General features: G+C 44.0%; 1 protein-coding gene across 1 annotated transcript in view; it reads right to left on the reverse strand.

Annotated features, from left to right (window-relative positions):
* Positions 1-5,462: 5,462 nt before the first annotated feature.
* The window catches only part of LOC146009761 (alpha-2-macroglobulin-like protein 1), a 49,024-nt gene continuing 30,505 nt past the window's right edge, over positions 5,463-23,981 (reverse strand). Inside the window, exons 18-31 of the mRNA XM_083150222.1 lie at positions 23,400-23,483; positions 21,481-21,657; positions 20,831-20,912; positions 20,387-20,543; positions 18,316-18,390; positions 15,981-16,158; positions 13,851-14,065; positions 13,493-13,711; positions 13,210-13,334; positions 11,653-11,743; positions 9,920-9,988; positions 9,169-9,271; positions 7,934-7,975; positions 5,463-7,716 (exon numbers count right to left, since the gene is read on the reverse strand). Coding sequence (XP_083006348.1) covers positions 7,935-7,975; positions 9,169-9,271; positions 9,920-9,988; positions 11,653-11,743; positions 13,210-13,334; positions 13,493-13,711; positions 13,851-14,065; positions 15,981-16,158; positions 18,316-18,390; positions 20,387-20,543; positions 20,831-20,912; positions 21,481-21,657; positions 23,400-23,483 — 1,616 coding nt within the window. The 3' untranslated portion in view covers positions 5,463-7,716; position 7,934. The remainder of the gene's footprint in view (positions 7,717-7,933; positions 7,976-9,168; positions 9,272-9,919; positions 9,989-11,652; positions 11,744-13,209; positions 13,335-13,492; positions 13,712-13,850; positions 14,066-15,980; positions 16,159-18,315; positions 18,391-20,386; positions 20,544-20,830; positions 20,913-21,480; positions 21,658-23,399; positions 23,484-23,981) is intronic.

Below are 23,981 nucleotides of genomic sequence, written 5' to 3' on the forward strand. Positions count from 1 at the left end.
AAGCATTTAAGCACAATACGCCCTTATATGGAACTAGCCATGCCCTTAATGGGGTGCTGTGCTAAATTCTACTGCCAACTATAATCTCCCTGAAAATAATTTTCAAAGGTAGGGAAGTATGCTTACAGCTCAAAAGTTATTTTAGTAGTTGGGGGTTGAAGTGCTTGACATTGTTCCGTGGTTGCTATGTCCTGAACATGGGAGCAGCCATGTTCTTCCTGGTGAAATGGTACTCCTCAGCCTATCATGCGAGCCTCTCAGCAGTGTTAATTACCCAGCCAATCACCACTCCTCTGCTGCTATATAGGTGCTGGCTGATTAAATACAGTTGCCAGTGCTACTGATCAGATTGTGCTACCTGTATGGTCTTCTCTGTCTGTGTTCTAAGCTGCTTCCAGGTGCCGTTATCCAGGGCTTCTATCCTGCTCCAGGACCTGAGTAATCCAGTGTGCAGCTTGCCTGGCTCCATCGACGTTCCATCATTGATACTTACCATTTGTGATTCTCCAGCACCATCGGTGACCCTCCAGCTCCATTAGTGCCTACCATATACACTCATAATCTGTGACTCTCCATCGATACGCACCATTGGTGACTCTCCAGCATCATAGGCGATCCACCAGCTCCTTCGGTGCCCCGCCATCGATACTCACCATCGGTGATTCTTTAGCACCATCGTGATCCTCCCACTCCATTGGTGCCCCGCCATCAATACTCATTTACAGTGATCATCCAGCTCTATCATTGTTCCACCATCGTAGTCTCCATCCAAGATTCTCCATCACTTCTAGCATTTGCATCTGGACCCAATTCCTACGGCATTCCTCAAGTGTTCAAGGGTCAGTACCACCTTGCTGTTCCTATTATATTGCATTTCCTGAACCTGCATTATTACTTGGACTACATCAGTGTTCATAAACAGCACCATACCCCGTGTCATTACAGTTGTTATTATTATTATCTGGACTTCATCAGTGTTCCTACACTGCACCGTTCCCCATCGTCATTACAGTTGTTATTACTACCTGGACTTCATCAGTGTTTTTGCACTGCATCATTATCCCAATTCCATCGATGTTGTTGTTATTGTCTGGACTCCTTCAGTGATTTCGTGCTGCACCGCTTATCAGTTCTTTACAATTTCTGCATACTGGCCCTTATTCTGGTTCACTCGCAAAAGCAAATACCTTCTCAAATGGACAAAACCATGTGCACTGCAGGTGGGGCAGATGTAACTTGTGCAGAGAGAGTTAGATTTGGGTGAGGTTTTAATTCAAAGTGAGATCTATATTGCAGTGTAATAATAAAGCAGTCAGTATTTTCCCTGCACAGAAACAAAATAACTCACCCAAATCTAATTCTCTCTGCACATTTTACATCTGCCCCCTCTGCAGTGCACATGGTTTTGTCCATTTGAGAAGGAATTTGCATATGCGAGTGAACCAGAATAAGGACCACTATCTGGACTCAGTGTGCAAACACTACTACATTTCCCGTTGATTATTATTCATGCTACTCCTCAGTACTGAATCATGTTCGTGTTTATTGCCATTCATATATTCTCATCAGTTATCACTTGTACCATCTGTGGTATCAATAAAGACTTGTGCTTTTATAATTGTGGTCCTTCTTCTGATCTAACTGTCCTGGGTGCCTCCTGGTAACGTGCAGTAGTCTTATCAAGGCACCACAGTCTGTATACCAGTAAGCCCCTATACCAGTCAGCCGGTGGTAACTTCCTGTGCGGATCTGACCACAGGCGTGACAACCAGCTATTGAATTCACTGGATTAATTGGATTCACTGACAGTTAAGGGCCCCCATACACTTCAACTATTTTGCACAATTTCATTCGATTACGATCTTTCAGGCCAATATATCGTTTGTAAAGTGGCAAATTGTATGTGTTTTCCATCCGATGGTGATGTGATGTGTGGCCCGTGAGTGTCGGATAGGAGCCTGTAGATAGCTCGCACTGCACCATTGATTTATCGGAATCCCATGGAGTCAGTTGGGAGAAAGGAGTGCTTTTTGGGCATCCTTATTTTACCAGGGCACAGCAGAGTTGTCGGTGCCCTTGGACCTGAATAAAAAAGTTCTGAATTGGGGAAATTTGCCAGTGACTGAATAAAAGACCAACTCCTTTTTGGGACACTCTTTATAGAAATATAATATTATAACATAACTTTATATGATGCTCAACAGTGTCATCATGCACTGAACGTATTGCACACATCAAACCCACAACAGGACACACGTTCTACAGTCTGATCCATGGCAGATGATTCCAGACCAACACTGCTCCTTGCACATGCACCATCTATCCCATGTACTATTTTCCTATACACTCTCTTTTTGGAATGAAAAGCCTAGACTTCCTGCAATGTAGCATTGTAACAGGGGAGTGGTACTATATCCCGACGCTGGAATCCCGACCGCCAAAATCCCGACCGCCGAAATCCCGACTGCCAAAATCCCGATCTCCGAAATCCTGCCAAGGGGGGAAGTGGATCGTCCACCCTTGCGGGCTCACTGTGCTCGCCACGCAGCGGGCCCGGTGCCTCGCTAAGCTTGGCACACTAATTTATTCTCCCTCTATGGGTGTCGTGGACACCCATAGAGGGAGAAAGTGTCAGGATTTCGGCGTCGGGATTTTGAACACCGGGATTCCGAATGCCGGGATTGTAACTGCATCCCAGTTCAACAACAGAGGTGTGTCTCCTCTCAGTTGCATAACTAGACAAGGGACACTTGATATGGAGCCTGTCTGCTTAGGCCCAGTCACCAACACTGTACCATGTCTTTTAAAAAAAAATATATATATATACACACTTTGCATTGGGAAAATGGGGCGGGGGGGGGGGGTGTGATAATCAGGAGATAACGGCGGCGACATGGAGCAGTGCCCCCCTCCCCCGACCAGCAGCAGGAGTAGCAGTACCTACCTTGCCAGCAGTACTATGGAGTTGGGAGAGGGCAGAAGCCCCCTTGTCGCAGTAAAATGCCCTTTGTTGATGTGGTGGTGGCTGGAGGACTGGCTGCCCGGAGTCACTCCCCAGGGAAGGCGGTAGTGGTCACACAATGTCTTGGGGTGGGGGATGTCTGAAGCTGGTGGTGGCTAAGGAGAGCACATGCAGGTTGTATTTATGTCTGTATGTATTACAGTTGCAGTTTTCCTACTACGTGTGTGAGGTCTAGCGCATATTTGCCTACTGTCCAGCAATGGCCAGGAGGCTCCTTAAATTGGGTGGTGCTCTCGGTCCCACCCAAGAGTGAGGAAGCCTCCTTACCAGCAGCCACAGATAATCCCCTGCAGCTGGGAATGGCGATGACACAATTTTGAAGACGTGCCCCCACTCCGCTACACTCTCCATCAGCCATGCCCCCAGCATTACGCACCATGCCCCCCTCCCGCCATGTCCAGAGGGAAGCCAGCATATATCTGCATGTATGGTCAAGGGGTGCCACTTGCGGTGGCAGCACATAAGGCTGGGCAACCATGCCCGCAAGCCAGCAGCTGCCCGCCTCAATTGAGCATCAGACCCTTTTTTTTTTTAACATACTAATTAGGTGCACTAATAAAATGTAATCAATTTCCAAACAAATTACTTTGCAAATTTGCACCAACAATTAATGCTGCTCCTAGGTAGTTACTGGAATCCTGCTATGCAATAGAGACGGTTACTAGAATTAACTAGGGAAAGGAGTGCAAATGGATACAGTAAATATTACATTTATTCATTTAACAGATTAAAAATTATGTTAACAAGTACATACAGTATAGCAAATATATCCTCAATCAAATCTTACAAATACCATATTGCTGGTGCTAAATACTTGGCTACACCAGATGATCTGACAATTATAGATTCCAATTGGAATAATTAGAAGAAAGTATGTGTTGTGCAATGCTCACCTCCTATCAGGGCAGCCGAGAGGTATGCCGGGCCCAGGGTGTGATATCACACCCTGAGGAAGGACTTGATGTTAGAAACGCGTTGGTGTTGAAAATACTTTTTATTGGGGACCCACACCTACCTGTCCTGAATACCATCTTTTGGACCCGCTGCCATTCTGGTGTCTCATTCCGGGTGAGAAGCCTGGGTTGCAGTCGCAGAGTTGTGAGGTCTCCATTTTTAAACAATAAATTGGATCTGTTGGATGAATTGTACGTGTTCCAGTGAAGTTTTTAATAAAGATACCTTTTGATGAACATAGGGACTGCTCCCTGGGTGAGTCTATTTCCATATGAATGTTAAAGATTTAAGAATTTAAGGAAACCTTTATGGGACAATCTCCTAGTTTGTCTAGGTGAGTTGTGTCGGGGAGATACCCTGTGAAATTGAAGAAACCCCTGAGAGACTGTCTAACATAGAAATTTTATTTTCTTCCCTCGTGTCCTGGATACCATTGTGGACGATACTTTCCATTGAGAATATATCCTGTGAATAGGGCTGTGGAGATCCACTCCCCCTGTGTTACATGTACGTCTTGGGTCTGGTAGCCCATATTTGTGGTTCTTCTAGTGGCAATTCCGGGTGGGCGCAGGTGGCCACTGATACATTTTTTGTGTAGTGCTGTGGACTGCAGCACTGTCTGTGAATGGATAAGTAGTTATCATCATCATCATCATCAGTGAAGGGTTGGATGTAGGGGAAGAAGTGTGGGCTACTGAGCTAGTGTCATCATCATCATCATCAGTAAATTAGGGCTGTGACTGTGTCAGACTGTCAGTGCTGTCAGTGAGGGGCTGTGGGCTGCAGTGTGACTGCCAGTGAAGATTAAGGGCTGTGGGCTACTGTGACAGTGCAATCAGTGAAGAGCTGTGGGCTTCAGTGACTGTCAGTGGTAGGAAAACCTTCATTATGATAGTGGATCTCTCAATAGAAGAGCAAGAGCAGCAACCTGTACTGGTGTTGTGGCTGCTGCCATCCATCATGACAACATTTACTAAAGCTGGGCCAAGGAACATCACGATTAAGGAAGGGCGCCTGTAATCTAATTATTTCACAATATTAAGAAAAGAGATAGAGACACTTTTAAGACAAAGAGATTTATTTTTCGGTGCTCAAACAAACCAAGCACTGTCAATGAAGTGCTTGGTTTGTTAAATTGTGCAAGTTTTATTTTTATAATATAAAACATAAGTAAGAGGGCCCAAGAATAATTCCATCTTGCACCACTTTTCTTTTCACAATGGGCTTTAATTTGTTTTTATCTATATCTTTCGGGGGGGGGGGGGGGCGGCACTGGGGACAGTCTTTTTATGCATAGACAAACATTGCTATTGGTTATTGCTCTAATACATTATAAGCAATAAGCAATTACATTATGTGCAACACATTTTGAACCAGCAAAGAATTCATAACAATGGTTGACGAAGAAGCCAAGAAAATAAATACGTGCAGAAGAACTGCAAATTTACCTAATCATCAAATTAATCAGTCACTCACTCAGTCAGTCCTTAATTCATCTTCCACTACATACATACCTCAGCTCCAGTTCCCTGTGTTGCCCTGAGGACTATTCTTTAGAAAATATTATTTCTATGGGATCATGTAGTTTATTTAACTGCCATCCTGTCTGCCACTGCTGTACCGCAATCTCTCATAGATGTGCTATAGTCTTTTAAACAGCTGTCTCTTTGTGCCGCTCATCTGTCACTTCGTTTAGCCAATCAGCCTTTGACTTATATTGGGGAGCAATATTCTGAGCTGGTCAAAATTGACTTAAAATTTATTTTATTGAAGTTAACAATATCTTAGGAACGAAAGCATGCGACAATGACATGATTTAAGCTGTTTTAGCAATTGTCTTAAAAAAAAAAAACAGATCCAAATTAAAAATAAATAAGGGTTATTTTAGAAAAGTAAAACACAAAAATGAATCCTGATCCAAACAAACCGAAACACAGGGGTCAGTAACATAAGTAATATGCATCCCGCAATTAGGTGGAAAACACTCTAATTAATATTGGTCTTTAAGGAACCAGTAGTATCATCCCTCCAGGCAGTGCAGTCTCCATGGAATTACCAACAGACACCAAAAAATCATGAAAAATTCACGTCAACCATGCCTATGTCGATCAAAACATTGTGTCGACCTTCTGGCAGTGTCAAGTTAAGGTATGTCGACCCATTTTCAGTGTCGACCTAGCCAACTCCAGTCCTCGAGAGCTAACAACAGTTCACGTTTTCCAGCTCACCCAGCAGGTGCACAGGTGCTCTCATTACTGACTGACACATTATAAATGATCCACAGGTGGAGCTAATTACTTCACTTGTGATTCTGTGAGGAGACCTGGAAAACGTTAACTGTTGGTAGCTCTCGAGGACTGGAGTTGGCTACCCCTGGTCTATACCATAACTGCCCCAATTTAGGCTGGACTGGCGTTGAGAGGGGGGAGGAGCGGGTACTTTTTACAGGGGCCTGGGTGCGCTGGAGGGGCCTGTGGCCTGCTCCACCCTCCCCCATTGCAGGGAACCAGGCAGTGGAGAGAGAGATGACAGTCTGCCGCCGCAGGACAGCCTCTCTCCCCAGCTCAGAACATTCTGCTCAGTGCCGCGTGCTTAGCTAGGGTGAGAGACACAGCTGCAGCGGTAGGTTGTCATCCCTCTCCCTCTAGTTTAAGGTTTTTTTTTACGGGGGGCGTTGCCACACCCCTCCCGGAGGCACAGCCCACATCCTGTGACCACGCCCCTTCCATTTTTACCGGGTCTTGGTCGACCTGTCGGCGCCCCTGGCTGGACTTCATCAAGTGGGCAGCACGGATGGTGTAATGGTGAGCATTACTGCCTCATAGCACTTAGGTCATGGGTTTGATTCCCACCATGGCCCTAACTGTGCGGAGTTTGTATATTCTCCCTGTGCTTGCGTGGGTTTCCTCCGGGTACTCCGGGTTTCCTCCCACATTCCAAAAATATACTGGCAGGTTAATTGGCTCACAATAAATGAACCCTAGAATGTCTGTGTGTGCATGTACATGTGGTAGGGAATATAGATTGTAAGCTCCACTGGGGCAGGGACTGATGTGAATGTTTAAATATTCTCTGTACATAGCTGCGGAATATGTGTGCGCTATATAAGAAACTGTTATTAAATAAATAAGTGAAGATTCCCGGTATGTCGTGGTAAATCCATGACAACACCACCATCTGGTGGGTTGATCCCACAGGTTCCTTAAAGATCCATATGGATGAACATGTTTTCCACTTTATTGCGCTATGCATATGACTTATTGCCTCAACTGGAATACCTGATTATTACACTAGAGGGCATTCTATTTTCTTGAATGCTAAATAAAAATATAGTTTTGGGTTGATTCAGTGAGATAAGTGACACAAGCAAATGATGGGGTTGCTGCAATGGTGACCCCTATGAATGCGAGGAACTTGTGCTTGCACGGATGATGCTCTTCCTGGTCATTAGAGGCAGGATGGGAATCTCCAAGACCCAGCAGTGTTCTGTACGTACTCTAAGTGATTCTCTTATTTATCTATTCTATCTAATTCCACCTAAATAAAATGTTACATTTTAGCTGGTATAATCCTTGATAACTGGGGTTCTTCAGTGCCGTGATTGTGAAGATCTTCAGGTTTTCTTTATTGGCTGATGATTATATTGATTATAATGGATGCTGTAGTGGTACGATACTGTAGTGTTATGATACAGTCCCGGTGGAAGACTGAGCCTTCTCTGTTCTATGGGATCACTGCAGCTGATAATAAAGACAAGAAACATACAACTCAATGAGAACATGATCTCAGTACCCTGAGGGCCAAATGCCATATCAGCCTATGTTATAATAACACAGCCGGGGCCACAGGGGGCACGAGTTCATCGGCGCAGTGTTAACCTGCTCATTAGGCATCGAATATACACAGCCTAACAAGCAGGTCTGAATCGACTCAAAGTGCTCATTAACATATACTCACCTCATTGGTTGGGCACGTAATATATCATAGATGCTTCTTCTTCTGTTAGAAAACAATCAATAATTAGACTTAAAAATTTCCAGACTACGTTTTAAAATGATATTTTAACAATTGAAGTGTTTAGCGGCATGTGTACTGTGATAGGGCAATCGGAATGGACCAACTAAAACCTAGGTGTTACCATGGGAACGTCAGAATGACATAGTTATGTCTAGTGTGTAACACACAACGCTATGAGCAGAAGGGGATACGGTCGGTAGGTCCTCAGTCATTAGGTCCACAGTCAGTAGGTTGACCACTATTGGTCGAGAGTCAAAAGGTCGACATATGAGAAATTCACGGCAATGGATGCATGAGCGTGTGAGACGCTCGCGCGTCTCGGTCCCGACAAGCGGCACGCCAAGACGACCCGTCTCCATCTGTGTGCGGTGTCCTTTTCGACATAGACACAAAAAAGAAAATGAAAAACACATGCCGACCTATTGCTTGTGTCAACATTTTGGCCATGCTGACCTTATGCATGTTGACCTTTTTTTTTACACGTCGACCATTTGACATTCGACCAATAGTCTTCCACCTATTTACTGTTGGCCTAATTACTGTGACCTATGACCCATACCGGAGCAGAAGCTCCCCTTACTGTGAGGCGTACTGCCTTATATTTTAGTATTTCTCTGACAAGTAGTAGTTGGGTGGATGGGCCGACATATTTGCGCAAATGTGTTCTAAGAACTTCAATTATACTCCATGTTAATTGTTAGAGTTTATCAAAATGATTTTTACTATCAGTGCTCTTAGTACCTAGAGCAGGGGTGGGGAACCTCAGGCCCGGGGGCCGTATGTGGCCCCCGTAGCCATTCTGAGTGGCCCACCCACCCGCCAGGTGGCTTTGCCGGGAGTCTAGTACAGGGGAATTCTCACAAGAGGTCGGTAGTTCTCGTGAGATTCCTCTTAGTCAACAGCAGCCGGAGACTGTCAGTCCTATTCAGCGGCAGCCGCCGGAGTGTGGGACGGCTGCAGAAGGACAATTTGTAAGAGAAATTTTTACATACATCATTGGTGGAACCCTTCCGTTTTGGTAATAAAAAATGTATACTTTTTAATTAATTTACTAATAATTCCTCAGTTCTAGGATTTGTTACATTTCTGCATACAGAATATGTATACGATCTACTTAAATCAGAATCAGGGGGTAAAACTATTTCCAAAGATGCCGCCATGTTCTTTTGTCGCACCTGATTCGTAGTAATCGTACACCTTCATAAACTGCGATTTCTGATTTTGCACCATAAAATCTTGTTTTGCTGAAAACGTGAAGTTCTCGGCTTCTTTACACAACTGCGGAAAACAATTGAAGTGAAAGAGAAAGGCAAATTAATGGACAACAAAACAATATCAGTATAATAAGGATGGAGTTGGAAAATAATAAATAATTACCCACTGAAAACTACTTGAGACAAATTAAGACATGGATTTATCAAGACTCAACCATGACTGTTTAGTTGTCCAATCATGTAAATAAGAAATCAACGGACCTGCCTGTCAGATGCATGTGAGTGTAATCTGAGTGACACCGGAATCACCCCCATGGCGCGTGAGTCTTGTCATTATTTAAATATTTACTGTCCTGGCATGCTGGTACTTGTGCAGGGCCGGCGCCACCACTAGGCAGCATTAGGCATTTGCCTAGGGCGCCGGCCACTGGAGGGCGGTACTGTGCAGCAGAAGAAGCAGCAGCAGCAGCAAAGCTCCCTCTGAGGAGAGCAGGAAGAAAGGAGCTGGGAGCAGGTGAGTGACCCCCCCCCTAGTGGAGCGCAGAGGCGGCAGCCGCATCAAACACCCCCCCCCCCCCCTCGTGGAGGGTGTGAGCGCCGGGGCACCCCCCGCCTGGGGGCACCGGCCCTGTACTTGTGGTAGTATGTAACACACCTTGAATTTTTCGTGTTGTCATGTCTCAATCCTTCCATCTTTGACTCCTCCCCTTACCTGTGTAATATAAACGACGACTCTGTTGTCCGGTGTCTCAGTCCTTCTCACCAACGGATGAGTGTTCAGCTGATAAATGAAGCACATGAAAGAGGAACTGTCATTTCTGAAATAAATAATAGTCTTTTTTACATAGATTGCTACATCGTCAATAGAACTCTCATCTTCGTAAATGTACCCCTAAACACCTGATTCAGAGTTGCAAGCAAAGTAAAAAAGAAAGCACACAACTGGGCAAAACCATGCTGCACTGCGGGTGGGGCAGAGGTAACATGTGCAGAGAGCGTTACATGTGGGTGGAGTGAGTTCAAAATGAAATCTAAATTGCAGTGTAAAAATAAAGTAGTCATGTAAAGGCAGCCAGTATTTACCTTGTGCAGAAAACATATAAACCACCCAAATGTAAATCTCTGCACGTTATATCAGCCGCGACTATAGTCCAACATGGTTTTGCCCAGTTGCGTGTTTTTTTTTTTTGCTATATTTCCTCACAGGTGCAGCTTCGGGCTCGGTGGCTCGCTGCGCTCGCCACACTATATAAAATCAACTCCACGCCAACGTGGATAGCGGGGTATGAAAAGGTCCGAGGACGCGGTATACAATTTTAAATTGTATAAGATGGAAATCGTGGGCGCCGTGCAAATACACAAGTACCGGGGGTTATTCTTGATGATTTCGCAGCCTTGTGAGTCCCATTAAACCCCGCCTTGCGAATGGGGGCCTGGCTGCCGCACATTCGCAGAGTGGGTTTGTACGCACTGGCTGCGAATGGGTGTTTTATATGAACATCCATTCGCAGCCTGCGGGGGAACACCCACATCATTCCATGGTCGCGATGTATATGCGCAGAAATGCGGGTGCGCATTTAGAAAACATCGAGCTCACATGCGAGCGAACAGACCTGAATAAGTTCCTAAATACAGTAGGTGAAGCGGATGTGGCTGAGGCATCATTGCCTGTACCGAGCTGTAACTAGGGGGAGCAAACCTCCCAACAGTCCTGAAAACCGTGGGAATGACACAGTTTTCTGGGACATTCCTGCAATCCTCCCGCGACTGGCAGTGTCCCGCGGCGAGGGGGCAGTTGGGAGTCCCCCCTGTCGGCTGCTACGCAGCAGTGAATAAACGCTGTACGCACGCGCACAGCGTATAGTCCCGCAGCCAGGGGGCATGGCTAGAGGCTCACAGAGCCTCTGGGTCATGCCCCCATAGCGTCAAAATGGGGGCGGGGCCTCACGGGAGAGCCAATAGTTTATGCCACACCCATTTAATTAGGCCACGCCCCGACAGTTTTCAGCGCGCATCCCTCTGTCTCTCCTCCCTGAAAGTTGAGAGGTATGGGGGAGCTAGGGGGTCACGCGACCATATTATTTGTTTGCCCAGTGCACCAGAAATCCTAGTTTCAGCCCTGGCCTGTGATAAGTATTCATCCATCTGGTGGAGGTCACTTTCACCTTGCAGGGAATCTACTTGTCCAAGCAGCAAGGTAGTGGTTCCTACTGAATATTGTCATTGTCTTGCATGTTATTGTCAGCCAACAGGAGGACTTCAACAGTACTCAGGAGATAGTACCAGCAAGGAACATCCTGATTGGGTCATCATAGGGAGTGCCTGCAAAGGGCCTCTTGGTCCAGTAAGGGGGTTGGCATGGAATACCAGCAATAAGGTGGTGGTGTGTGTGTGTCGAGGGTGGGTCTGTCTTTATAAGCTAATATGCATCAGTTATCCTCATACCTTTGTCAGAGACTCTGCAATAGCGCTAAACCCTGAAGGTAATTCAATCTCTATCAGGACCATATTTGTTACGTTACGAGGCCCCGTGTACCTGCAATACGCAAGATAACAAATTGTCAACTGTTATTACATTTAAAAAGATTCTCCACTTTTGCAAATAATAGTGCTACATAAATTTATTCATCTGTATTAGATATTTAATTAAATAATAAATACTGCATACACTAAAAAATAAACCAATACATGTGCAGGTTATCCAAATATCCGTAATCCCATAATTTCCAAAATGTACTTTTTTTTTGCTAAAAAGGACTATTGGGGACATCTGTAGCTGGTACTACTGGGGACATGATATGTAAATGGTGCTACTGGGGACATGATATGTAACTGGTGCTACTGGGGACATGATATGTAACTGGTGTTTTTTGGGACATGTCATGATATGTAACTGGCACTACTGGGAACATCTGTAACTTGCACCGGGGCCGAATTAAGGGGGGGGGGGGGCACAGGCGGTCAGTACCCCTGGGCCCCCCTCTATCTACGGGCCCCCTGTGGTTGGCATGTATTATTCTTTTTTTTTAAATATTCTTTTTTATAGCTAAAGATTTTGTGCATGGCAGTGGGGTAGTGTTGCAGCTTCACCTATCTGCCAGTGTGACATATATATATATATATATATATATATATATATATATATATATATTAATCCCCCCCCCTGCAGTTACCCATTGACCAAGTTTGTACTGCCTTTACTGTATTTTGTAATATTCTCCTCTGCAATTTGCTGTGGAAGGGGCCCCCCTGTCTAAAGTGCTCGGGCCCCCCGAAGGCTTAATCTGGCCATGACTGGCACTACTGTGGACATTATATGTAACTGGCACTACTGGGGACATCTGTAACTGGCACTACTGAGGATATGATTTGTTACTGGCTCTACCAAGGACATGATATGTAACTGGCACTACTGGGAACATATGTGACTGGAACTATTGGGGACATGATATGTAACTGGCACTACCAAGGACATGATATGTAAATGCCACTACTGGGTACATGATATGAAACTGGCACTACTGGGAGCTACCATCCTACCCTATTTGTAGTGACGTGGGCAGGATGGGAGATAATCATGGGAATCGTGGAGCCACATCAAGGGGTGGGGCATAATGACAAAATCACATTTTAGCCCCGCCTTTCCATGTAAACCACCTTAACGTGGCTGGTGGCTCATTATATATTTGCATATGAATGCAACTGAGCCATCTGCATGTTATTATTATATAAGAAGTCTCTTTTGCTGACTCATTGCAAGGTGCTGGGGCATAATGGTGCATGGCATAGGTCACATGTCGCCCCTATATAATACCTTAGACCGTATGCTTTTTCCTAGATTCTGCTTCCCTGTCTCAGTGTTGCGTCTTAGCTCCCTTATAGTGTACTAGGTACTTAGGATGCCACAATGATCTACACTATGTAATGTGATTAGAGGATAGGGGATTGTGAACACATCTGTGTATGGCCAGTTTTGGGTCCCAGGTGGCTATTCCAACTTACCTTACAGAAACAGTATAGTGTAGGCGATATTTATGCGGCGCTCTACTGTCTTCTGCGGTGATGTTTATTTGAAGATCAAAGAATGGGCTGACTTTAGCCGTGTATATGTTGTATCTTAATGTCATCTGTTGGAGGAGTTTGAATGAATTACTACTGCAATAAAGACACTGACACACACACACACACACATATCAAGGTGTAAAACAAGTTAGATGGTTGTGTTTACAAAATAAGACACTGTACACTATAGAGAACAGCTACCCAAAAATGCATGTTGTCTTACCTGCATAAAGGCACATCCAACCCCTGTGACCCGCACATTGTAATTCCCAGGCAACTTCTTAAGTTGTGTCTTCTGTAGGAGGAGTCTATTTTGTTCTTCCACCTGGAAATGTTGCAAGGAATTGTCTCCTTCTTGACTCAGTGCCACCTCCAACCCGCCATGTCTCGTATGGGTGATCTTAGAGTATTGGGCTAGACTCTGGAGTCCCAGCACTGTGTCCTATAAGAGAAAGTGGGGGTGGGGGTGAGAGAGAGAGATGTAGAGATTGTATATTAACACTGCACAAGTCTTAGGAACTTGCCTGCTCATTCATTCACTCATCTTCTATCATCATCACTTATACATTACAATTACTAACTTGAGTATTCTTAAATCCTCCGTATGGCGTTTGTTGCTGTACAATCCAATGACATATACAAGAAGCCTCTTTGATATCCTGCGCTGTCGGGGCATACACAGACAGATGCGCCAGGACCACATATGATGCTGTCTCCACCTCATCAGCGCTTTGCTCGGACCATGGCGATTCTTTGGAAGGATTATTTGAGTGTGAAGGCCAAGATGTTTCTCCAGCTAAAAGAACCATTGGAATAAATGTCATTTTAAATGGCGAGTCTATCATTTCCATGTACGTGGATTGAGATAAACTATAGCTATCACACATTTATACATGAAACAGGGCTGAAGGAGCGGAATGCCACCATTTTATGGGATTTTATTTGGCACGACTGTAGCCACAGTGTGTGAGATCACATCTGTATAGAGCAAGGGGTTTTTTCTAGAGACCTCTCACAGCGCTGGACTCCTGAATTCAGTGTGAACTAGACGTTTACATGTACCTTCCTCCGTGATATCCTTATTTAAAGTAGCATAGTCCACTCCTCTTTTTTTATAAAAGTCAAAAAAAATTATTCAAAAAAATCGTGAAAAACTCCACATAAAATATGGCTTCCACATACAATAAAAAAGACAAAAAAATCTTCCTTGTAAACAAAAAGTCACTGCACCATCAAAGAACAGGAAAACTTGGATGTAGCGAACCAGACCTTTTCTAGGCACTTTCCTTCTATATCCAGAACAATCTCAAGGATAATATGTAATCCCCGGGTAATCCTACGAGTATTCAGTTATAGTCTGGAGTAACCTTTTCCAAGACCTTGGAAAAGGTTACTCCAGACTGCGTGCCATGATGGTCACAATGGAGAGTGTTGCTGCATCCTCAGGTGCAACACTCGGAACCTTGCTAATGCTAATAGGAGAAGTCTATCTCCTACAGATGCCTCCAGCTGCCACTTCCCTGCCACTCTGTATTGAGTTCTGACTAATAAATATACTCCAACTAAGCAAGTAAATAATAATCTGATATAACAATACATGCTAACACAAGTCATTTCCTATGGATGCAGGGGACAGCTCTTTGTTCGAGGATGGCCATTGAAGGGTTCACCAAAGAGGCTCTCCATTGATGGTACCATTAGTACTTTCCATCGCTGGTATGAAATCATTGATGAAGAACCACCAATTTTTGAGCCATTTATGGCCGTGTCTGCTCTGTGGCTAGTGTCTGCAGTGGGCCAATCAGGGAGAAGGGGAAGGTTGAGTGGTACCACTGGGGGCGGAACTCACCCCATTGCCGCATCTCTGCTATTGATGTTGGAAAACCGTCAGACCTCTACCGTTCTATTGAAGATGGAATGTTGCCCATAGCAACCAATCAGATTCTACTTATTTATTTAGAATAAAATATAGCATCTGATTGGTTTCTATGGGCAACATCTCATCTTCAATATAACTCCATCTTAGTACATTTATCTCTCACCCAAATCTAACTCTCTCTGCACAAGTAACATCTACCCCACCTGCAGTGCACATGGTGTTGTCCATCTAAGAAGGATTTTGTCAGAAAGAGTGAACTAGAATAAGGCGCTTAGTTCCTACAGTCATGATGTGTGACTATCGGTTCCTCAGAGAGTTGATTATCAGGTGAATTACTCTCCAATGAAAGCAGCGGATCTGAGACACTGCCAACTGGACACCTTAATACAAATCCCACCAGCTGCGGCACTTGCATGTTTTTGAACAACCACTGCATAGAAGATTGCAGCTCCGACAACATGTGCACCCATCTGTGACTAAGGTCCCCCGTTGTCAGTGGTTAACCCTTTGAGTGCCAACATCTCTGTGAGAGATGCGCAAAATATCCTCTAAAAATGCCAACATCTCTGTGAGAGATATGCACAATATAAGCTAAAAATACCAGCGTCGCTCACATTTGTTATACAAATTAAAATAAAAAAAGATTTTATGTCCTATATACTGTAAGGTAGACATCACAGGTCATTATGATGAATAAAAATGTTTGCTTGCCAAATTTCACACCAATTTTGACAAATTCACATGGCACTCAAAGGGTTCATATGCACCTGGGTAGGTTCTCACATGCAGTACTGTATATTGTTATTCGTCACTGACAGTGTCATACACTCACCTGTTTTTACAGCTCTCTCATGAAGATCTTGCAAGAGGGTGTCTCGAATCTCATAGTCCTCAGACAATGTGAACATGTAAGCGAGCATGGCCTTTGTATATAGACTGTCTACTTGGGTGACAATGCTCCGTAACCACTGCAGTGCATTCTGCAACATCTCATTCTCCAGCATGTCATTCTGTATAGCAAAGAAGAATCGTTACAAAGTGAGTAAAATGAGTGTGAAAATGTTGTTTCTTCCCCTTTTTTAAGTTCATATACCCATAATGAGTGATTGTTGTAATCGGATCTGACTGCAACTCAAGGTTTAGTACATCAGGACTGTAAGGGTTGCAAAACTTGCCCCTTCCGATAGGAGAAGTTACACGGACTAGGGCATTCTGTGCTGAATGCAGTAATGCAACTCATGCCCTAATATTAAAAAGATTTGATAAGATTTTAGGGGCTGAATGGTTTTAATGATCAGTCATGGTCCTCAGTGGTGCTGGAGATCTTATGCTGACAATAATGTTAAATACAGTAGGATGTACACACAGTGGCATAACTCTCAGAGACAATGGGAGGCAGTGGCCACTGGGCTGCAGCTGTCAAGGGGCCCCCCATAAAAAAAACACTCAACTATGTGAACATCAGCATTGTGTGTGGCTCTAAAGCAGCCCAGCAAAAGAGAAAGAAATAACATACACGCATGTCTTTATATGGGTACTTGTGTACTTTCACGGCTCCCACGATGTGCCTCGTACAGGGAAAAATCGCATCGCATGCGATCTGATGCGATGCGATGTCATTTTTCACAAAATTATAGACATGAGTTGAAATCATGTAAAATGCACCCCAAATGTCATTTTTCACACTGTACCACCCCCACTATCAACGCCAACCTAAAGCGTGGCGAGCGCAGCGAGCCTGCGAGGGGCGGCGGTACGCGTCCTACGACCTTTTCATACCTCCACTATCCACGTCGGCGTGGAGTTGAGAATAGAAAGTGTGGCGAGCGCAGCGAGGAACCGAGCCCGAAGCGTGGCGAGCGCAGCGAGCCCCGCGAGGATACCTGTGAAGCCACGGATACCTGTGAAGCCCACGAGGGGACACGGATACCTGTGAAGGTATCCGCGTCCCCTCGCGGGGCGCGCTGCGCTCGCCACGCTTCGGGCTCGGTGGCTCGCTGCGCTCGCCACACTTTCTATTCTCAACTCCACGCCGACGTGGATAGTGGGGGTATGAAAAGGTCGTAGGACGCATACCGCTGTGCTCGCCACGCTTCGGGTTGGCGTTGATAGTGGGGGTGGTACAGTGTGAAAAATGACATTTGGGGTGCATTTTACATGATGTCAACTCATGTCCATAATTTCTGTGAAAAATGACATCGCATCGCATCAGATCGCATCGATTTTAGCAAAAATGCATAAAAACACTGGAAAATCTCATCGCATCGCATGCCATCGCATGCCACTACATATGGCATGCAATGGCATGCGATGGGAGCCGTAAGTGCATGTCCAGAATTGTAATATATATATTTTTATTAACTGTTAATAACTGTTGAGAACTAGACTGCACCAGCAAGGGTTATAGCTGGCAGTAAGCCTACAGCTATATAAAGCAGAGTATCTAAGTCACGTCAGGCATCTCATGTCATATGCGCAAGAAGGGTAGGAGTAAAAGGACTCATCTGTAGCTGTAAATTTACTTTACCATAGTATTATAAAAGAGCATTTACTGGATATAAGTCATGGGTTAAATCAAAGCATGGTGGCGTCACTACAGGAGTGCGTGCTGCACCCGGCTGTTAGCCGCTTAGGGACAACACCAAAATGCCGGCTCCTGCTCAGTGACAGCAGCTGGGTGCTTCACTGTGACATTACTGCAGCAACTGGCTCCTGTCACTGTATAGGAGCCGGCACTGAAGACACAGAAGTCTCTAGAGGTAGACCGCATCTCCCGGATCCCTGGAGTGACGAGAGAGAAGGTTCAGGTCTCAAAGCCATGCCCTTAACATGAAGCCACTCCCCCCCTTTTTTTTAATGGCAAATGTCTAGATCTTTAACAGCTTCATAGGGTGCCATTGTGGTAAGTGATGTCCCTGTCAAAACACATATTGATGTTACAACCATCAATCAAGTGATGGTTTACATTGTATTATATATCCTTATTATATATTCTACATTGTAGCAAAAAAACAAGAAACTGTAAGCTGTAGACAGATATAATGCAGTGGAAGGACATTAAAAAAGTGTATAGATTGTAAGTAGTACTAGCGAACAAAGAACTAAAAGCCAATTTTGCTTATGATAAGATAGAAATGTTACTACTTTCTAGATGCTCTGTACAGTACCTGCAGAAGCTGCCGAGTCTCTAGTAGTGACAATGTTATATATGCATTTAGAGTGACTTCATCTGCAACACCTCCCTGGTATAAAGAGAAGATAAATCATGTTACTGAAGTATACGCTCCCATGTTAGTCCCCATGTCTAAGGCAATTCCCCGATAACCTAGCGACACGGAGCTGGACTGAGGCTCCTGAGGGCCTGGGGTACTTAAGACAGGTGGGCCAGAAGGTTTAACATGTAAAATAATATATATATATATATATATATATATATATATATATATATGTGTATATATCATTTTTAATTTTAGACCTCCTGGACCACCTGTTTTAATTACCCCAGGCCCTCTCCTAATGTCTTATGTCTATAACTCACAGAACAAATTTCAAACGTGTGTGCATAGTAAGGAGACTGACCGAAACACGCTACTTAGGGCCACTAGCCATCATCCCCCAGCCTTAAAACGAGGCCTCCCTCTATCACAGATGATGAGGGTGGCACGCATTACTAACCGTGAGGAACTTATTCCTGAAGAGTTGGATAAGATGGTTGTGAAGTTTGAGGCCCGGGGTTATGACACTGAGCTCCTTCTTAAACAAAAAGCCACTGTTCTCTCTAAAAACAGACAGGAACTTTTTGCCACTAAAATCAAACAGCCCAGTAAAACCATCCCCTTTGTTAGTGATTTTACTACAGCTAGCCCTATCTTAGACCGTGCCATGAAAGCATTGTGGCCCATTGTAGGCACTGATCGGGACTTGCCTTCCCTAACAGGTGTCAGACCTCTTCTGGCTTACAGGAGGGGTAGGAACCTGAGGGATCGCCTTGTCCATGCTGACGTGACCGACAACAATGTGTGCCTACCCAATGTGACTAGAAAACCCCCCGGCTGCTATAAATGTCTTTGTGTCACCTGCAAATTTCTTGTAGCAGGGAGAACATTTAAACATCCCCACCTTGACAAAACATATGACATCTGTCAGGTCCTTAATTGTAATTCAACTCATGTCGTGTATGTGGTTACATGTCCGTGCCACATATACTACGTGGGTCAAACAATTAGGAAATTTAAAGAAAGGATGGGGGTACACAGGTCCTCTATCAGTATGATTCTAAGAGGGAAGGACATAGACCAGCCTGTCCCCAGACATTTTAGGGACGCTGGCCATGTGCTTGAGGATCTGAAGTACTTTATGATAGATCAAATTCCTGTCTCTAATCGTGGAGGAGATAGAGCGAAGGCTTTACTTATACGAGAGTCCCAGTGGATCTTGCGCTTGGGGACCACCAAGCCAGGTGGCCTCAATGACAAGATCAACTGGAACAGCCTTGTATAAATTTATCTGTATTATTGGCAATTAACCAGTGGCAGTGGTTGATTTTCTGTAATTGTTTTATTTATGTTATTTTTCAAGTTTTTTATGTTTTTTGTTTTTTTTTGTTTTTTCTTTCATTATATTATATGCTGTTTTTCAATGTATTAAATGATACTGTTGTATATTGTGTTGCAACTTAGGTCACCTGTATGGCATGCTGACCCCCGCAGAGTGCGTGGTTACCAAACCCTGCCCAGCCTATCTCGGCTGTCTAAGGCGGTGGAACGCACAGTTGGAAGCTGGTGGAAAGCAAGCTTGCTGCTACCATGGCAACGCTGTTGCGGAGACTGGAAGATCAGCTGAGAAGACTTCCGGGAGACGGTGCACGCGGCGGGAGACGCTGCTGACAGGTAAGATCTGGGGGGTATATATGTGCAATGTTTGTTCTATGTAATTGCTGTAGGAGGTTCTGAGGAAGGCAGTACGCTGCCGAAAGTACTTAACCACTTCAATACAGTTGTATTGTATTTACACAGTCTCCGAGTGCTTTCTCTATTGGGAAGTATATATATATATATATATCTCAGTGCCCTTCTCTATGAATGGCGCCTTTATCAGGATAGGTGTATGTGTGCATGTATGTATGTATGTATGTATGTATGTATGTTTGCATGCATGGGGGGAGAGGAGGTAGCTAGGGCATGTTCACCCAAAGCTCCCTAGTTAAGTGTATGTAGCATGCATATAGTCGCAGCTCACCTTTAATGAAGCCTTGAACAATTTCCCCCTGTTTTTGAAACTTCCACTCGGGAGCTGGTTTTCTTTCAGCCAATGAACAATCCTCTGAATGCATCTGATATCCACAGGGATATAGCGGGAGGCGGCACTGAAAGACTTCATCACAAAGGCCGACAACCTGAGATAGGAGGAGGAGTAAGGTGACCAGGAGATCAGTGGCAATGAAAACTAAGGGCCAGATGTATCAAGATTCAAAAAGTAAAATGGAGAGTGATAAACAGCCAGCCAATCAGCTCCTACCTGCCATGTTACAGGCTGTGTTTGAAAAATGACAGGTAGGAGCTGATGTCAGTCTCCACTTTATCACTTTTTGAAGCTTGATACATCTGGCCCTGAACAGCTTATGTAAAGTTATACTGATATGTATGTGCTTCATCTGTACACTACGCAATGGAAATGATTTACCAGATGTTACCCTCTTCATCTCTTTCCCCAAAGGCACTGAATGACCCGTCCTCTCTCTGGTAGTTCAGCTCCCTTTGATACCCTAGTAAGACATAATAGAATTAAGCACTTGTCTACACTATTGGAATCTTCAAATGCAAACACTTGTCATGGTGCAGAGTTGTTGATGGTATTATTATGATAATTTTATTTATAAGGCGCCACAAGTGTTTCGCAGCGTCGTACAAAAGGAACAGTACAGGGAGACAAAACTTGGCATTACATTGAATAAATAACAAAATAGAGTACAAATAAAGAGCGCCACAGATCAATACACATTACAGCTTAAATATAAGTAGTGAGGACTTAACATACAACTAGAGGCCAATGATAGAGATGAGTATGCGGATGAAGATGGTCACTGAGTGTTTGAGTATAGGAGAGCTGTGAGTGAAATGTGAAGAGAAGTGGGCTTTAACAACAGGAGGGAAGAGGGCCCTGCTTGGAGGAGTTTACAATCTAGTAGGAAGGGGAGGTATTCTCTATAGGTTCCCAATGTACAATACTAATCATGCTTTGAGTACATTGCACATACCCCAATGAATTCCATACGTCACACATGCTCTGTGTTTTACTTGTCCACGTTTGGTAGTGTTCACATCCCAACTCACCGTTCATACTGTACTTCAGTACCAATTGCTGTATTTCCTCTGTAAGTTGGCCTGAACTCTCCAAGTAGTCCATCAGGAAGATATTAGGGACAAATCTGACCATAGTCTGCTCCCCGCAGCCTACTGGGCGGTCAAGAAGCTTCTCAATGCCCTGCAGTGCGGATCCCATTATATCTCCTACAAGGAACATGAAGATAATGTCATAGTAATAAGGTTGCATACTGTACATAGAAAATAATACAGTGACCCACTCAGGGTTGCCATCAGAAAATTGGGGGGAAGGGGGGGGGACTGACAAAATAGGCAGGGCCACCCCTGTCCATAGCCCTGGCTGCATTACTCAACCTCTACATGGCTTCAAGGACCAGTCCTGTGCCCCATCACTGTCTGGGCCTGGTACTAAAGCCCCCAAAAGTCCCCCTAGTGGGCTGCTCTGTACCCACTGACTATCACCAAATCCATAGAACAAGTTTTCCTTCAACCAAATTAGAGATTCCGTTTTATCGACAGAATAATAAGATAAAAGACAATGGTGGAGATATATCCAACCTTCTACAGAGGACAGGTGATGCTGCCTGTAGCTAACATTCAACACCTAGCTATCATTTTATAGACTGGACTTAATAAATTAAAGTGAGATTCTTGGTTGCCATGGGAACTTCTTCACTTGCTCTTTTCAAAATGTTTGAATTACTGTATCTCCCCATGTGAAATTCCTGCAGTCCCCTCAATTCCTTGAGTTATTTAAGATCTGCGTGAGGTTGCCTTGAGATTTTTTCAAGGTCACCCCATTGCTCTGCTCTACACAGTGTGGTAACAGCACTCACCTCCTTAACATTTTGCATTTCAAATTGCAATTCAAAAAGTCTGGTTTAAATGTTTTAATTAATTGTAAAAAAAAAATTAATTCACAAACGGTCTACATTGAAAATTGAAAGATGTTAATGTTCTTATTTTAAAGTGGTTCACTGTTGGATCTGCTACTAGCGCTAGGGCTGCTTAGCCTGACTAGACGTTGGACCTGAAAGGGTTAAACCCATGGGCAGATTCACATTTTCTAGCAGTGTGCTGGTGCAGGGTGCAGTCCAATCTGCTGTCACAGCTGGATCTGTCTCTCCTCATTGGTGCACTGCTGGGAGGAGGTATGGCTAAGGTCCAGGGATGTCTGAGCAGGCTCAGCACAGCTAACAAAAGGTACCCATGGGGATCAGAGAGTTGAGTGCGTGCCCAGTGTGGTGCAGAGGAACAGGAAGGGCCCAAAGGCAGCCCAGGCCCCATAGCAGATCTACATTCCAGCACAGGCCGTAGCTATGGCTATGTTTAGTCCTACAGTGAATATTTAGTCCTACAGTGCACTGCAATTTTCAGTCCATTTATTATTATTATTAATAATAATAATAATTTAAAACAAAATTTATTGGAAACAGAGACAAAATTCGTAAAGATTTAAAAAAACTGTCCAAATCTTTCCATAATGTTCCTTGATCTACATGAGTTAAGGTGCCCACACATGGATAGATGTTGTGTCCTATCCAGTGTCTATCCAATTTCCCTTGAAATACAGAACACCCCTGATCATGCCCACACACACAGAACAATCGAGTATGCGATCAGAGGGCTAGATGGGTCATTTAAAGACCCCAAACCATAAACTACATCAATGCCACATCGTTCATCATGCATGCACAAGGAATGATGTGGCCAAATTGTGCACAACGGGTCACCTGTTGAAGTGATTCGCAGGCTCGATGAACCACCCGCGGGCACCCATATTGGATCATGCTCATGCCCACATACTGTAAGTTTTTTAACAATTGGTCCTTTCGATCTGTCGGAAACAGCCATATCTCCAAAATCTTACTGTGTGTGGGCACCTTTACTCTTCTTTACATATATACTGTATGTAATGTTGGCCTTACCCACTACTGTGAACACAGCGGATGCAGAGTTAGGCACCACCACTGGAGGTAAAGCAATGGAGAAGTTTTCAGAGGAAACATAATCTGAGTAACAGAAAATGTGAGATAGTTATAAACTTCAATTTTATAATTCACAAATGTATTTTAGGGATACGATCTCTGTAAAATGTAAAATTACAAGCAATTAACAGTAAATTATTATTTATATAAGTATAACTTATTTTAACATGTAAAGTAAAAACTAATGTACTGGAACAAATATATATACAGGTTGAGTATCCCGTATCCAAAATGCTCGGGACCAGGAGAATTTTGGATAACGGATTATTCCGTATTTCGGAATATTTTAATATTTCAATGATGTATTTTGAAGTATCTTGCATGTATGCTGTATAAACACATAAAAAACACACAAATATATTTTATTATCACATAAAATACACACAAATATATTTTATTTGTTCAAAAAACAAGGTTTCAAAACACGAAACAAAATTTGTGTACTATCTCAGATATTGAATTTGAATGCCAAGCAATCATTTTCTTGCACATATATAGTGCCAGTTACATATCATGTCACCA

Source organism: Crinia signifera, chromosome 6 (assembly GCF_055691185.1).
Source record: "Crinia signifera chromosome 6, ASM5569118v1, whole genome shotgun sequence".
NCBI classification, from domain to species: domain Eukaryota; kingdom Metazoa; phylum Chordata; class Amphibia; order Anura; family Myobatrachidae; genus Crinia; species Crinia signifera.